Consider the following 17,958-nt stretch of genomic DNA (forward strand, 5'->3'; position numbering starts at 1 on the left):
TTTGACAGTAAGCGGTTGAATGACTAAAGATTTTTATTATTTTTTTTGTAGATATTGATAGTAGTTTCTACAGACACATCTGTTCCCAACTAACATGGGCAGGAGTAAATTGTTTACTTTCTACTGTTGTACTTGAGTACATTTGAGTCTGCTTTACTGGCGTTGAAACAATACTTCCTTCCCACAATACAGTATCTGTACTACTACCTAAGTGAGCGAAAAACTAGTAGTACCACCATATAACCAACATTAGATTCTCAGATCGTGCCTTTTTCACCCGCAACATTTTATATTCAGTAGGCCTGCTGTATGATTCACGTCGCGCGCTGATGACGTCATGTCAGAGGAGGTGCGGGGTTGCCACGTCGGTGTCTGTGAAATGCATTTACACAGTTGCTCCTCGCAGCTTTGTGCTTAACTTTTTTTTTAACAAGACGCCTTTTTTTTTTTCCAGCACGGAGTGACCGGGGACCACAGCAGCTTGTCCGGAACCACCGTAGCTCATCTCCGCGGTGCTGTGTTCGGTCTTATTGGAGTGAAAAGGAGGCGGAGGAATGCTCGGTTCCGTCTGGACTCGTCCGGCTGGAAGCCACACAAGTGACTGATGCATCCTCGTTCGCTTCACTCTCCCGTATGTTGTCTTGTGAGTAAAATGCGACTTTGTACAGCGCGTTAAACGTTCAGTATGTGTGCTCCAGATACACACGTCAACATATTTCCCTCATTTTTGACGCTATTTGCTGAAGTTTCAAACAGGCGTAGAATAAAAACAGCACTCTGCCTGGTGTCATAATTGAGAAACGCCAGGTTGAGTTTGTGCACGTCACAGCGGTGCCATCAACAAGAAGTCAGCCCACGTTTTTTTTTTGTTTTTGTTTTGTTTTTTTAAATATATAATGAATGCAATACTTTTAAGAGTTAAAGTCTGACCCTGATGAAGTGACAAAATACTCTCCTGCAATATTAGTTCCCGTTTTCTCCAGTGACTTTTCAACTCAAACGTTGCCCCTTTACAAATGTGTTTGTGTCTTAAATGGACCGATTTGGTGATCAAATACTTTAAATCAGTGGTTCTCAAATTGTTTACACCAAGTACTAAAAAAAACAAAAAACAAAAAAACGTAGCTATCCAAGTGTTACCATTGAAGTACTGTCCTGCAGTAGGCCTAAGTGTTGATCAAATACGAGCCTGAAGTTTCATAATATGCATACTGTATGTTGTTATTGTAGGTCATTGCAGTATGATGCATATTTGAAAATCAATACTGCTAAAACACAGGGGAAAATGACAAATGTAACACACAGAAAACTTGCATAAAATGCACTCCCCATATTGCCAGCCAAGCCATTTTGAAGCAGTTTGACCAATCTTTCAAGACAGGCCGAATACATTATTGTGTTCTGTGATAATATAAGTACTAAACTACCAAAAACAGTATTTATAAAATGTATTTCAAATAGACAGTGCAGAAAATGCACAAAAATACAGTATGATTTAGTTACTTGTTTTGTCTATAATATCTTGCAGCGTTAATGAAAGGGGGAGGGGATGCCACACTGCACACAAGCTGGTCTCTACATGTTTTTTTTGTTTTTGTTTTGTTATTATCTGCCGTAAAAGATGTCGATCGATATATGCCGATCACATGCTTTCCCTCAGGTATCAGCCAATTAGGTTTGGTGGACGATCAATTAGTTTCTAGTGTTTTCCATTATTGACTAGTAACGTGTTGGACAAAAAGACAAGAGGAAATTAACTTTTTCCAGATACACAACTAAGAAACGCGCCGTGAGTGATGCTGATTAACCGCATGTCTCCAGTTGAATGTAGGTGGCTTTTTGTCATGCCAGTCCTCAACCACATCACATACTCAGTTTATCCCTTACATATTCATCCAATATTCGTGTGACAGGTGTCTAAACTTATCCGAGTCCCCACATTTTGCTGTTTCTGTCCCTCATAAATAATGTGACAAATTGACTAGCCAAGATTACCCAAATGTGTAGCTTCAACTCAAAAGCTGTCAATCTCAAAACTAAAGTGATGCAAAGCCACTTTCTTCTGGTGTCTGGCATTACAGCTACGTATGTAGAAAATTCAAGTTAACAGATGAGCTGGGTGAGACCTTTTTCCATGCCAGCCTGTTGGGGGGGAAAAAAAAAAAAGTTTGATGAATATATTTGTGACTGAGTTAAATACAAATGTAATGTATATTGATAGTTAAATACAGTACAGAGTAGACCTTGCTTAAAGTATTTTTGTAGCTATATGCCGTCGCTCGGCCGTTTTTTTTGGTTTGTTTTTTTAAGCACTGACTTCACAAGCAGCAAATAATGAACAATTCCTTCAAAAGTGGCCAGTTGCTGACTTCCTTCCAGCCGTTTCTTGCTACTTTCCAGTGACGTTTAAAGGGATACTTATACTTCACTTATTCAGCCCATTATAGCAATACAAAGTTAGTATTTTTTTCTATAATTAATTTGATACTTTCATACTTTCATTATTTTTCCACATACAAATAGTACCTTTAAAAACACATTTTGAAACTTGCTGTCGACTGAAAATGACATCACAAGGGCTCAGGTAACCAATCACAGCTCACCTATTTTCTAGGTTTGGTCATATGACATTCACAAGCTGAGCTGTGATTGGTTACCTGAGCCCTTGTGATGTCATTTTCAGTCGACAGCAAGTTGCAAAATGTGTTTTTAAAAGTACTAATTGTACATAAAAAATAATGAAAATATAAAATTTCTTATAGGTAAAATATTCATGTTTGACTGCCAAAAATGGCTAAATAAGTGAAGTATCCCTTTAACATAAAGCAAAGATATGTTGTGTATTTAATCAAAGTACCTATTGTATCCTGTCAACCCTGCCACCCCCAGCCATGTCTTTTTCAAAAGCTGCCACGAAAACTTGGCGACCACAACAGCCAATTTCAAGAAAAACAGCAGACGGAATGTTTGATTATTAATTTATGTATTTATTTATCTGTACAGAGAAAGTTGCGGTGCAGACATTAGTTACTCACCTTGACAGAAATAATGGCAAAAAAGAGAAAAAAAGTGTGACTCATGACTGCTTCAAATCACACTTTGATGTTTTACTGCAGGACACATTATTATTATTTTTTTTTTGGAGGGTGGCAGTCCATGAATGTGACACATTGTGACTTCACTGATCATTATTTTGCCGAATTGCCGTTGTTATTCGCAAATGCGTGTCAGTGTCATTTCACAGCCATCACCTGTGCATCAGGTCACACATTGCTTCCAACTTGGTTCCGATTTGATGGGATCATTACAAAACGAAATTAATCAAGCAACATAATACTGTAACTACTAAAATTAATTTTCCCATTTAGAAAAACAATCGGGTTCACCTGTTTCAGTCTCAGTGCCACTAAAGAATACAAATATGGGAGTGAGGGTGGGGGAGTTCAATATATTAATTAAAATTCAATGTGTTTTGGAGGCTTCAGGTCACACCACACTTGTCAATATTAGCTCAGGATTGTATCCAAACTACAAATCATGGATGTGCTCAATAAATTTTGAGATAAAACATCAACATTTTAATTCTTAGAAATTAGAATGCAATTACATTTTTCACTTTTCATGAAAGAGTAAACAAATGTGATCTAAACAAGTCTCCGTCTTTTGCTCTCTTTCACAGTGGCCTCAACGTATATGGTCGCTCATTAAGCAGCAACGGGGAGTCCCAGCGTCCGGGGTTGCTACGGTAACCGGCGACCATGCCAGGGGGTCGCAGGGGTCCCAGCAGACAGCAGTTGAGCCGCTCTGCCCTGCCCTCCCTGCAAACTCTTGTTGGAGGCAACCTGGGCAATGGTACAGGCCTCAGAAACAGGTATGACTTGCAATCGTTTCTCTCACCGTTGGTCAGTTCCGGTGTTAAATGATACACCATGAGACGTTAGTCTATTTATCTCACAAATATTGAGGAAGTAATACTGCGACATGGTGACTGTGGGCTGTAATATTTATTCTCTCGCTTACCTGGTTTCTGCACCCCCGTACATGCAGTAGCAGCGATGCGTTCAAAGACCCATAGGAAGTCATCACAGCAGCGCTCTTTAATGTACTTCTACATTATGTTACAGGTATTGTATTCCTTGTAGTATGCATTCTAACAAATTTTGTATTTAGTTTTTTTCTGTTTTTAATGTTTTAGGATATAAAAGGCCTATTTTACATCATTTGAACAAAATACTGTCATATGATGTATTACCACCACCAGATTTTTAGAAATCGTCCAGGACTCCAGACTTTTTTTTTTGTTGTTTTTTTTTTTTTTTTGGCTAGGAACACAGTGGCCTCTAACCACATCACACCACAGTTTTGCCATATAACTGATAAATGGGCTGAAGTGTGGAGCAGATTTGTAAGCAAAAAAAAAAAAAAAACACGATCAAGAATAGTAATTGAAAAAAAAAAAATCAGCAAATTTACTAATTGCGCAGTTGCACGAGTAGATGAAAACATTTTAACCACTATCTCAAAGTTTAAAAGCAAAACGGCACCTTTTTGGGGCAGTCTGGAGCCCTGTCTGCGATGCACTGAATCCGCAAAAATAGGTCAACTGTGATATCTGACCACAAATGCCTCATGAGTCCACATATTGAGCGTTTATTGCCTTTTGTTTCGTGGTGAGGTATTGGTCACCCGATTTAACATGGTTGGTTGCCCTGCAGGTCATTCAGGTTTGGTGAGGTAAAGAAATATTTTCGACAGGCTGGGTAGCGTAGATCATAGATTGTCACCCACATTGAATCAGTGGTTAATGCAGGACCTTTACTTTGAATCACATGATTGCACAATGTTGTAAATCTAACCACAGTGAAACCCCGTTTAATGAGAGGGAGATGTGTTCCAGACCAGACTGCCGTAGGTGAAAATCCACAATGGGAAGACCTTATCAAAATGTATAGTTCTTGGATTTTTTTTTTAAACAGGTTTAGACTTTAACACACTTTTAATATTCCTTAGAATATTATTTGATGACTGTCGAGGCCGACAATCTTCAATGTTGAAGATGTTCAACTTGTACAATAAAAACAATCTTCATGTTTTTGGGGAAACCTGACTACTCTCGAGCCATTTGACCCTGTGGAACTGTGACATAAATAGAATATAGCCTATCAAAGAACCAAGGAGGCAGCGGTAAATAAAAAAAAATAAAAATGTCCTACCACATGTTTTTTTCCCATGAGACAGCAGAATACATCTTGATTCAGACTTGCTGCCAACTGAAATATTTAAAGAATAGATAAGCGTTCGTCAGGTGAATGTTGGAAAGTAGCATTGCAAATGTGCAACCTAGTAGGGAGCCCGAAGGATAAACCAGGATAAAGTGAGGCAACGCTGCATTTTAGCATGTTATTCTCTTACAGCATTAATCGAACACGTCGTCTGCATGGCAGCTCGCTTACTGCTGACTTCCTGGACTTCATATTAAAAATATGCTCATTTATCCTTTGCGCTTCTCACTCTTCTCGTGTTTGAATGTGACGTCTGTGTGCACATGCAGAATTAACTACACTGTTTACTTACGTTAATTAGGAACAAGTTGCCCACAACTTTCAATAAACAGGATATATAATAAGGTACGCAGGTGTGAAGTGTTCTGCTGAGTGTAGGGCTTTTTGATTATGGGGAAAAATAATAATCACGATTATTTTGGCAATAATTGAAATCCCTATTATTCAAACGATTATTTATTTTATAGAATTTATTTACTGCGATTGACTGGCAACCAGTCCAGGGCGTCCCCCGCCTACTGCCCAGAGCCAGCTGAGATAGGTCCAGCACCCCCCACGATCCTTGTGAGGAATAAGCGGTCAAGAAGATGGTTGGATAGAATTTATTTATTTATGTTGGCAAAAATTTGAAGTTGGAGTGTAGCATGTGTATTGTGCAGTAGGACGATCATTTAGTTTTGGTACAAAACGAGAAAATGTTTACACATTTAAAAATATTAAGACCAATTTAAATAAAAATAGACTATAATTGTGTAGTTCCTTTTGGACCAAACAGAATTTATAATAATTAATATTTATGTTGTCAAAAACTTGAAGTGTGAGTGTAACATGTGCACTGTGCAATAGGATGATCATTTATTTTTTTGGTACAAAACAATCAAATATTTACGCAAAATGTTAAGACCAATTAAAAGAAAATAGAAACACTATCGTTATGTAGTTCCTTTTTGCACCAAACATAATTTCTAATAATATATATTTATGTAGTTTTGTTGTCAAAAACTTGAAGTTGGAGTTTTGCTGTGCACTGTACACTAGAACGATTTTTTGGTACAAAGCAAGAAAATGTTTGAGCATAAAAAATATTAAGACAAATAAAATTCTTTGAAACACTATAATTATTAGGGGTGTTAAAAAAATCAATTCGGCAATGTATCGCGATACCACAGCTCACAATTCTCAAATTGCTTCAATAGGCAGCCGAGTCGATTTTTAAACATCCATTTTTGATGGAAAAATATTCAACAAAACGTCTTACTTAGGGTTAGAATTCACACCTTAAGGATGGAAGAATGTTATATTAATGGCGCATTAAGCCATCCATCCATCCATCCATCCATCCATCTTCTTCTGCTTATGGCAGCTCGCTTACTGCTGACTTCCTGGACTTCATATTAAAAATATGCTCATTTATCCTTTGCGCTTCTCACTCTTCGGTCGGGTCGGGTCGCGGGGGCAGCAGCTTCAGGAGGGAGACCCAGACTTCCCTCTCCCCAGCCACTTCAACCAGCTCCTCCGGTGGGATCCCAAGGCGTTCCCAGGCCAGCCGAGAGACATAGTCTCTCCAGCGTGTCCTGGGTCGCCCCCGGGGCCTCCCACCGGTGGGACATGCCCGGAACACCTCCCCAGGGAGGCGTCCAGGAGGCATCCGAACCAGATGCCCGAGCCACCTCAGCTGGCTCTTCTCAACGCGGAGGAGCAGCGGCTCGACTCTGAGTCCCTCCCGGATGACCGTGCTTCTCACCCTATCTCTAAGGGAGAGCCCGGAAACCCTGCGGAGGAAACTCATTTCGGCCGCTTGTATCCGGGATCTCGTTCTTGAGCGTTGAAGTCCCCCAGCAAGACGAGGGAGTCCCCAGGGGGAGCGCTCTCCAGCACACCCTCCAAGGACTCCAAAAAGGGTGGGTACTCTGAACTGCTGTTTGGTGCATATGCACAAACAACAGTCAGGACCCGTCCCCCCACTCGAAGGCGGAGGGATGCTACCCTCTCGTCTACCGGGGTGAACCCCAACGTACAGGCGCCGAGCCTGGGGGCAATAAGTATGCCCACACCTGCTCTGCGCCTCTCACCGTGGGCGACTCCAGAGTGGAAGAGAGTCCAACCCCTCTCGAGAGGACTGGTATCAGAGCCCAAGCCGTGCGTGGAGCCGAGTCCGACTATATCTAGTCGGAACTTCTCGGCCTCACACACCAGCTCGGGCTCCTTCCCTGCCAGAGAGGTGACATTCCATGTCCCGAGAGCCAGCTTCTGTAGCCGGGGGTCGGTCCGCCAAGGTCTCCTCCCTTGGCTGCCACCCAGCCTACATTGCACCCGACCCCTTTGGCCCCTCCCACCGGTGGTGAGCCCGTGGGAAAGGGGACCCACGTTTCCTCTTCGGGCTGTGCCCGGCCGGGCCCCATGGGTGCAGGCCCGGCCACCAGGTGCTCGCCAGCGAGCCCCACCTCCAGGCCTGGCTCCAGAGGGGGGCCCCGGTGACCCGCATCCGGGCAAGGGAAACGTGCCTCCATTAATCTCATTCATCATAAGGGTCTTCTGAGCCGTGCTTAGTCTGGCCCCTCACCTAGGACCTGTTTGCCATGGGTGACCCTGCCAGGGGCATAAAGCCCCAGACAACATAGCTCCTAGGATCATTGGGACACGCAAACCCCTCCACCACGTTAAGGTGCCGGCTCATAGAGGGGGCATTAAGCCTTAATATTTTATTTCAATGCTGTTCACACATGAAACAGATACAGTGGCTCACAGTTATAAGACTGAAGTTTCAGATAAATAATACCTTTTAATACAAATCTTATAGTGTACATGCACAAGTTTACTGAATAGTATTTTCTAAATTTGAGTAAAAAAAAATCGCAACAATCGATTTAAAAATTTATATCGGGATTAATCGAATCGAATCATGATACGAATCGAATCGTCAGGCACTAGGCAATTCACACCCCTAATAATTTTCCTTTGGATGAAACAATTTATTAAATTAACTATTTTTAAATTTTTAAAAGGTGCAAATGTATATATTTAAACAATTCAAAAATTGGTAGTAATAAACTTTTTTTTTTTTTTCTTCCCCAATTATGCTGATTTTGCAATTGTGGAATGTAACAATTTAAATTATAATTGAATTTCGATTACCGGTAATTGCACAGCCCGAGCTGAACACATCTTGAGTTAGATGTTTCCTACAGCCTTTCTTCTGTACAATTGTTTGTTCATAAAAAAGTAGCATATGCAGTGATGCATATTTAATTTTTATTTTTTTGCACTCATCATTGCTCGTATTTGTGTGCGTGTTCTTTCAGGAACAGTAACTCCTTGGGTTTGTCTGCGCCACCGATCTCAGCCGTCATAACACCAGAGCCCGTCCGCCACTCAAAGATTCCTCTGCTGCCGTTGGACAGCAGCCTGCTGTTTGAGTTCCTGCTCTTTCTCTATCTACTGGTTGCCTTGTTTGTGCAGTACGTCAACATCTACAGGACAGTTTGGTGGTACCCGTACAGCCAGCCACCCACCTCTACCTCACTCGTAAGAACACACGCAGTTTTGGAAGGGGTAAAACCCGAACAAAAATAGTTTGTTGGTCGAAAAATGGACTTGAACATTAAACGGTTGGACATTCTAAATAAGAGAAGGTCAAATATTGCACATTTTAGGTTCATTTTAAAATGCCATCCGAAATCCCTAACTGTTTGTGATTGCGGGTAATCTAAGTCTGTTTGCTTGATTGTAGTATGACATTGTGCAATGAAAAATGACTCTTGTCTCTCCTTTTGTCTTTATCTGCAGAGCTTCCATCTAATGGACTACCACCTGGCTATCTTCATCACAGTCATGCTGGCCAGGAGGCTTGTTTGGACGATCGTTTCAGAGGTAACCTCACTCACTTTCCCCCCAGCAAGTCTACTTGATATACAGCGGTACCTTGACTCACAAGTATCATTTGTTCCGTGACCATGCTTGTCTCTCAAATCAACTATCCGCATTGAAATGAATGGCAATGTCATTCATTTGTTTCAGGCCCAACTAAAACACCAACATTGTCTTTTCACAGTTTTCACAGAAGCAGCCCCCTTTGCTGTTTTACTGGATTTTGACTGATTTTGCACAGCCCACAGAATATTTTGTTCTATTGCTATAAAAACATGGAACCTACCAAAAGAAAGATTAGAGTCTCTTCTTTCATTAGAAAATAGTATACTTATATCTGTTTCCGTTTTGCAGCATTTAGCATTAGAATATAGCTACGTTTCATCGTTATTCACATTACTGGCAAAAACATTGGCAAAAGACCTTGTTGCAAAATGGCTCTGGCTGATCTCTTATACTCTGCTGCCACCTGCTGCCCGTTTTTGTTGTTGTTGTTGTTGTAATAACTACAATTGCTTAAAGCCACCTCTTTATGTCAGAAGCTGCATCAAATCATTCTGTATGCTCTAGCATAAAAAGAAAAAAAGAAACATAAATACATTTTTGGGAGTGTTGGACGAAGTATTATGCATTTTTGGGTTTGAATGAGTTAAACAGGAACTGTAGCTGTAACAAAGTGCTGTTCATAAGATCAAACACAAAACATAAATCACAATAAATGAATCAATATGTTGAATAGACATAATTAAAAATTGTACATCATTGTAGCATACAAGTACTCAGCTTGTACTGCTTTGCCAAGTCGAATGTATTTCAGTGATTTCACGCTTGAATTCATGTGCTTCAATGAGTGCTTCTTCTTTGAAACCATTGTTTTTTGTTTTGTTTTTTAAAAAAGGAAGAAAAAAGACATGCACAAAACGTAACAGTATTGATGATAGTCAGATGTTGTGATGTTCACTGAAATGTCTCAAGCTCACTTGGAAATTAAAATTGCCTGCAACACACCCCAAAAAAAATCAACCCAGTGACAGGAAAAAAATAAAATTAAAAAAAATTGCCAATTGAGGCACTTTTACGGTAAATCAAGGTACTGCTGTAATCTGACACTTGGGGCTAATGAATCTGTTTCATCTCATCAATAAAATGACTTCTTTTTTTTTTTTTTTTCTTTTTTTTTTTTCTTGCTTTTGTCCAGCTGTCTCAGAGCAGCAGGGGATCGCTGGTCTGCTATTTTGTCTTGATTGCAGCAAGACTGTGTCTGCTCACCATGTGCTGTTGGGTGCTCTGCTGGACGCTGGTCAACCTTTGCAAGAACCATTCGGTTCTCAACCTTCTCTTCTTGGGATACCCGTGAGTGTTCACTCCTGAATCGTACTTGAAATGTTTGATGGAGAGGGGGTGTGGCGACGTATTACAACTGCACTCGATGATATCTGCGGCCTACTCACACTACTTGGGACATTATCGTTCTGAATCTCGTCCATTTTGGGTTTCATTCATTCTTGACTACTAGATGGTGACACACAACTTACTATAGGATTACATTTGAAACATACATTTGAAAAGAAGAAGAACGAAAGCCTGGAAGCCATCAACACAGTTTACGTTTTTTGAAAGCTATTAAATGACATCATATGTTATCCGGCTTTTAGGCTCTACATAAAGCAACGTCAGTAGACTGTCAAAATTAATTGATTAGATCGACAAGTAATCAATTATCAAATTAATCAGCAACTACTTTAATAATTGAGTAATCATTTGGGGCCATTTTTTTTTAATGTAAAATTGTCCAAATCCTCTAATTTCAGCACATCATATCAACAGTAATTGTTCACTGATTTCTGGCATCCTTCATGAAAGAAGACTGATTCTCTTCCGTGTTTAATCAAAGTAATACATTTGCAAACATCTGTTTTTACTTTGGGAAAACAATCATCAAACCGGTTACATAGTACACAGTACATTTTTGTTTTATCACTGTATGAATACAAAGTAGAAAATAACCACCAATGAGTGGGGTAATAAACAGTAATCAGTCACTAATCGGGGAAAATGTTTTTGTAATACGCTTTAATGCAAATTTAAAATTAATCTGATTAGTCAATTTATCAATAGAATAATTGATTCTAAAAATTTTCATTAGTGATTAGACGTCAGTATGTTTATCATTTTATAATATACATCTTTCAGCATGATTATTGATGTATATTGTCAGATGTGAAATTAGGTTTGTTGTTGTTAGTTTGGAAAATAACGGATTGTTTACATTACTGTAAACACAGAGGGGTCGGTCCACTATTACACTGTGCTGCACAATATTTGTGTTATTCATTGCACTTTCTCTCTCACCATAAATTACGGTAATGTGTTTGTTTCATATGTGTTTAAACAGTTTAAGAATTAAGTGCCATAAATACTATAAAAACGAACATAACTAGGTCGTATTTCACTATGGTATTTCTATACTGTATATTTCTCTTATAGCGTGGGTGATCTGAAACAAAGTGGAATTCCTGCACTGCCCCTGTATAGTACAGTTGTATTTCACTTTTTAGTACAATAGATTTAAGGCACAGTAAATGATCCTACTGTGCAAATTGATACAATGACTTGCAACAATATTATTTTCATGAACACATAGGCCTACTTCACTACTTTATTATTTTACTGTTGGTCATGATGGTGGTACTTGGAGCACTGAGTCATTTTTTATTAGGTTTGAGAGTGACTGAACTAGCGACCAATTTTGCCTCACTGGTAACAGACGTTTGTCCGACTAATACCAAAGTTGCCTTTGTCCGAGCCCACTTATGACTGTTAATCATTTCTATCTTTAAGGTTGTCTTTGTTTAATTCAAGTGTAGTAAAACATGAGAAATGAAAGCACTGTAAACAAAAACGGACGGTTGAGTAATGTCTTTGTTTTATTTGCTCATTCTGATGTTGCTCTCACTGTTCTTCATAAAATTAGTTCAATATACTGCCATGACTAACGACCGTTTTTGAGGCTTTCTCGCATGACTTATTGATCTATACGCCAACAATGACTTTTTACCCCCTTTTCCTGTTTTTAGGTTTGGCGTGTATGTCCCGCTCTGCTGTTTCCATCAGGAAGGAGCGAAGATCCAAACGTCGACAGCCGACTGCGACTACTCGGTCGACCACCAGCAAACGGACCTGACGGAAGCGCCCTTCTTCCGACCCCGGGATTTCCTCTTCTTGTTGCGGGAGAACCTCCGCGAACAGTTTTCCGCCCCACAGCACATGCCCACGCACACCTGCCCGCCGCACACGCACACTCACACGCCGGAGCTGATTCGATCGGAGGTGGAGGAGCTGAAGAGCGACTTCAATCGGCGGATTAAGGAAGTCCTGTTCAATTCGCTGTTCAGTGCTTATTACGTGGCCTTCTTGCCTCTGTGCTTTGTGAGGGTACGTTAGCTCTTCTGCTTTCGTTTGAGTTCGTGTCCGTGTTGGACTGTATGCTTGGGAGTAATAAACCACGTTTTGTTCTTTCAGAGCACCCAATACTATGACATGCGCTGGTCATGTGAGCATCTGATCATGGTGTGGATCAATGCCTTTGTGATGCTGATGAGCCAGCTGCTGCCTCCAAACTACTGCGACCTGCTTCATCGTTCTGCCGCCCACCTGGGCCGATGGCAGAAGCTGGAGCACGGCTCGTACAGCAACGCACCTCAGCATTTGTGAGTGTCACATAGTTCTTAACTCTTTGACCACCAAAAAACGTTTAATAACGATGTGAGCCGCCATGAAAGTTAAATGACGTTGACTACGTTTTTGTTGTTTTTTTGTTATTTGTTTTGTTTGTTTTTTAAATCAATGTGAATTGCAATGTCTAAGTGCAGCGCTGCCTGGTCAATGGGCTGTGGAATCAAAAACACCCACTAACTATGGCCAGCAGATGGCAGCATTGTATCACTTTTCAATGGCCTGACGGTGTATGGAATTACAATGAAACATGACGGAATCTGATGAAATCGAACGTTTTCAAGGATGATGTGAACGATCAAAGCCTTTGTCACATTAAGCCTAATTCACAGAGCGTCACTAAACAAAAACATTGGTGTCAAAGTCACTGTTGTGGAGAAAATGTATCTTCACAAAAAGCTTGTTTTCTCATCTTTTCGGGTTTTGCGCAATGTCACTCAATTATTTTATTCACCTATTTTCAAATGGTGATTACTAAAGAATGAAAGAAGGTAAAAACATACTTTTTTTTCCTAATGAAAAAATGGAATCCAATCTTTCATTTGATCCCCTTATTGTTTATGTAGTAAAAGCACACAATATTCTGTTTGCCTTGAAAGATGAGTTAAAATGTTTGAAATGGGATAGCACTGTCCGGTTTATTTTTTTTGGGATATGTGGCAGTAAGAGTTAAGTTTCATGGTTAATGCAAAAATAAATAAATAAATGTTGTTCTTTTTGCCCCCAGATGGTCCGAACAGACGGTTTGGCCTCAAGGAGTGTTGGTACGACACAGCCGCTGTTTGTATAAAGCAGTCGGACCGTATAATGTTGCCATGCCCTCTGATGTTTCACATGCGAGATTTTATGTGAGTATGTGCGCTCGTAAATTATAATCACCTCACCTGTTAATGGTTCACTTGAATGATCAAGGGTTGCAGCAGAACTAGTAGCGAAAGTGATAAGTTCAAGCGCAGAAGCCGATAACCGCCATTTAGATCCAAATTAAACCACACCTACTAGCAGTGCTCCTGTGATTTGCTGGAAATGCACAGAGAGGCTGTAAAACCATAGTGTTAAATATATACAACAAATTGATGGATATGTAGTTTCAAAATCTCAACGGAATGGAAAGTGTTACACTTTTTTTTTTTTTTTTTTTTTTAAAGAACTGGTCGCAAAAAAAACAAAAAAAACATGTTTTTTAATAGTTCAGCGAAAAACATGAAATTGATGCACCCATTTTGCTTTTACGGGCCACATTGAATGATGCGGCAGGCCGGATCTGGGCCCCATGCCACGAGTTTGACACCTGTGCCTTAGATAATGTCGCAATCAAGTGGACAGACGCCATTTTGAGCATCGCAACGATGACAAAGATAACTGATCCTGTGCAATAAATGGGAAGATAAATGCAGTGGTTTTCAACTGTTGTCACTAGAGAGAGACCGATTATCGGCCAGGCCGATTTGGCATTTTGACAAATATCGGCATCTGCTCTTTGGCGAATCTGAAGGCCGATAAAGCTGGTATCTCACTGAGCGGCGAACGTAGCGAAATTTGGGGTTTTCATCAGGATTTGTAAGATGTTCAGACAGTTTTTACTTTTCACAAAACTATTTCGAACATATTCAGACAATTTTTACTCCACAAAGATCTTTTGAAACCTTTGATGAACCCTCATGAAAACCCCAAATTAGCTGTATTTGCATGCGTTTTTTTCCTCTTTTTTTTTAAAAAATTATATTTTATATTTTTTATTATATTATTTATTTTATTTCTTTTTTTATTATATTATTTTATTATTTTATGTATTTTTCTGACATTCTTGTGAACATTTTATGATAGTTTTTTTGATTTCGTCTTTTATATGATTACTTTTTGATTGTTTCCTTTTATGTCGTGTTTATTTTTATTTTATTTTTTTTTGTGCAATCCCAAAGATATTTTACAGTAATTTTCTGCCTTTCTTGTTTTGTTTTTGGCCATTTTATGGTTACTTTTTGGACATTTTTAGGTAATTTTGTTTTTCATCTACCTTTTTCTGACAACTTAAATATTTGGATTTGACATTTTTCTAATGTTTAATTATTCATATTTATTTAATCATTAACTATAAAAAAAAATATACATAAATCATTTCTACTAATTTTAGAGAACTACAGAGATGGCTCCAGAGACGCAGGTTGCAGACCCCTGATATACAAATTAGCATTTTTATTTTTTTATTTTTTTTATTTTTATTTTTTTAACCCATGAGGACCTTTTTATGCTCCTGAAGTTTTCTGACCTTGTCCTCCCTTTTTGGTGTTGCAGTTCCTCTTCCACAAGCCATTGCGGATCCTGAACCTGCTGATCTGGATCGAGACCAGCGTGGTCCTGTATCAGTTGTACTCGCTGTTCCTGTCCGAGCGCTGGAACCACACACTCTCTCTGGGCCTTATTCTTTTCTGCAACTACTATGTCCTTTTCAAGCTGCTCAGAGACCGCATAGTGCTGGGCAAAGCCTACTCCTACCCACTGTCCACTAGTTTGGACTTAAAGTCGCAGTAAAGACACCCGTCGACACCCAGTAGTGTTAAAATTGGGAGGCCAGATAGGTGTTCGGCGCTCACAATTGGAAGGTAAGGGACAGGAATATGAACTCCTAATCGTGTTTTGATACGGTTACATTTTTAATGCAATGTTTATACAAAAAAAAAAAAAAACTATTTAAAAGAATATTTTATTTTGTATACCATTTCGAGTTACGCCGGGCATTACCACGCTGACGTCATTAGCATGCTGCGTTCAAGTGCGTTGTGTTGTTGCTCAAAGAGGGAGGAGTTTCACCAAAGATGTCAAAAGTGGCCATTAGTCAACTGTTATACTTTCTGATTGACTCGAACCACCAAGTTAAATTGGAAGAGAGACACAGTTGTTTGTTAGCAGAAGTCAAGATGTTGTTTTCTGCCAACAGTTTCCCCTCACACATGATTTTTTTTTCTTTTTTTCTTTTTTAGTCAGCTGCAATCAGCAACAGCCAGCTAGCTTAGCTATGCAATGGTACGGGCAGTTGCTAGGCAACCAGCAGAGAGTTCATCTTTAGCCAAAAGTGTTTCAAGACAAATGTTGGTGCCAACTTACATTACTTGCAAAAAGTTGAGGATTAACTTAAAATGCACTGTAACCTTTACCAGCGAACTTTGACCTGCTCTAAACTTTTGCGCTCACATGTCCAATTATTTAAACTTTCAATACTTTTTGCACAGATTGATGTGTTCTCATATGAGCTGGATGGCAAAATGTAAAACATGAGTTTTCCCAAGTTAGTCTATTTCTATGGATTTCTGACTCACCCACCCACTTCCGTCTATGATTTTATTTGATCAATGAGGTATTGTATTGTCTAAATGTGACGTGTATGAAGAGGACCGTTTAGCAATTCAAATCAATTCAAATCAATTCATATATCACATACCTGTTGCGAATTTTGCTGTTTAACGCCTGTTAGGCCTGCTTAGTTTTCATAAGTAGCCAACTGTAGACTACTAGTTTCCTCCGTGATTTGAAATTTGAATCACAGGTGTAACATAACAGCCAATCAAAAATGCCATTTCCACATACCGACATTCAGCCAGCTGGCACCGATACGTACGATATATACAATCTTGCTTGCATCAAGCAGAATCCTTGCAGTTTTCTGAGCCCCTAACATTGCATTTTTAAAGCTATTTTCACCATATTAGATCGCTTAATAATTTGTTAATGTAACAGGCCCATGTGGAGATTCGCCGCTATAATCAATTTGTGGGGAAAATCTGAAATTGACCAACTTTGGTCAGGTTTCTGCCTGGCAGTGACGATACATAAATTTTGTTTATATAAATAGTAACAATATTTACAATTACCAGTGCACCTGTGGCTAAAAAGCAACACATGGAGAGATTTGTATTTGTATTATAATATATTGAACAGATGGAAATGTACATTGGAAAGCTTAGAGGCCAAATAAAGTTCACCCATAAAGGTTAAAGTGCATTTTTTTTAGGTTCATCCTGAACATTTTGCTAGTAGTGCATAAGCTGCTATTTTTCATAGCCTTACTTTTAACGTCTATCAAGAGGAGTGTTGTTCTTAACACTTTTTTGGTACTTGTTCTCACTTGGCCAACAAAAAGAGCTGCATGATCTTCCTGATTTAATTTGCGTATTCGGGCTTTTGCAATGGGCATGTGCTTGTTTGTCATCACGGGCTGTGGCGCCAGGTGTCTTCACCTTGGGATGCAAACGTCACAGCATGTTGCTGTGCTCCAACTTCAGCACCGTCAGTTTGAGTTGCTGTCCAAATCGGGCCCGTGTGCATTTGTAGAGTTACCATAGCCAACGAAGATGCCCTCATTTACATTTTGAATGTCATTTTCAAAGGATGTTTAATGACATGGGTGCTTTAATGCTGAGTCGCGGTGTTGGGAATCATCCACACCCTCCTGTTTTATTACCAATTTATGTATTTTTGGTAGTTGGCTTCTTTCAGGTCACCTTGCATGCTGCCTTTTTTGTTTTTTTGTTTTCCTAATCTCTTCATGCACCCTCCTGCCTTTTGGATGACGTGTGCCTCCTTTTAAGTCACGTTCAAATCCGCTGACAAAGCATTTCTTTAGTGGTTCATTTCAATGTTTGCCATGCATCGCCTGAATGATGAAACTCGTTCGTGAAATTGATATATTCAGTCAAGGTTCAGCATGAATGAGGCTCAGGAGGAAGTGCCTCTTTGTGCCTCGTTTTGTTTGCTGGCTAGTGCCAACTTGAATGTAGTGACTGTTTCCAGAAGGTGGCGCTGTTGACTTGAATGAAATTACTTATGGACGATACCTGCCCTGATAGGAAACATCTTTTGCGTTTTGATTTCTTGCTCAAACACATTCTGCCTGATTTGTTTCCTGAAAGCCCCTCAGAATAAAATTGAGTTGACATTTTGAGTTTCAGAAAAATTTTCTAAAAAGTCTCCTTTTCACTTCCATTCACTGAAATGAGTCAGATGAGGTGAGAATGAAACAGATGCTGGTGTCAATGAAACTTCAGTTTGGTTCTGTGTAACATATTCCAGCATGCAG

The 17,958-nt window shown here is 39.6% G+C and overlaps 1 protein-coding gene across 3 annotated transcripts; it reads left to right on the forward strand.

Annotated features, from left to right (window-relative positions):
* Positions 1-323: 323 nt before the first annotated feature.
* On the forward strand, positions 324-17,823 carry tmem39a (transmembrane protein 39A). Of its 3 annotated transcripts, none has more exons than XM_077518709.1 (10): positions 324-349; positions 455-643; positions 3,680-3,871; positions 8,585-8,807; positions 9,069-9,152; positions 10,348-10,502; positions 12,227-12,584; positions 12,672-12,859; positions 13,612-13,732; positions 15,180-17,823. In XM_077518709.1, exons 3-10 carry the CDS (start codon positions 3,759-3,761, stop codon positions 15,414-15,416), a joined length of 1,479 nt encoding a protein of 492 aa, XP_077374835.1. In that variant the 5' UTR covers positions 324-349; positions 455-643; positions 3,680-3,758; the 3' UTR covers positions 15,417-17,823. The 3 variants fall into 3 exon arrangements, with proteins under 3 accessions (XP_077374835.1, XP_077374836.1, XP_077374837.1); XM_077518710.1 differs by having other exon boundaries at positions 348-364; XM_077518711.1 differs by lacking the exon at positions 324-349 and having other exon boundaries at positions 356-631.
* The last annotated feature ends 135 nt before the right edge of the window (positions 17,824-17,958 follow it).

The sequence above is a fragment of the Festucalex cinctus genome, chromosome 4, assembly GCF_051991245.1.
Source record: "Festucalex cinctus isolate MCC-2025b chromosome 4, RoL_Fcin_1.0, whole genome shotgun sequence".
Classification (NCBI taxonomy): domain Eukaryota; kingdom Metazoa; phylum Chordata; class Actinopteri; order Syngnathiformes; family Syngnathidae; genus Festucalex; species Festucalex cinctus.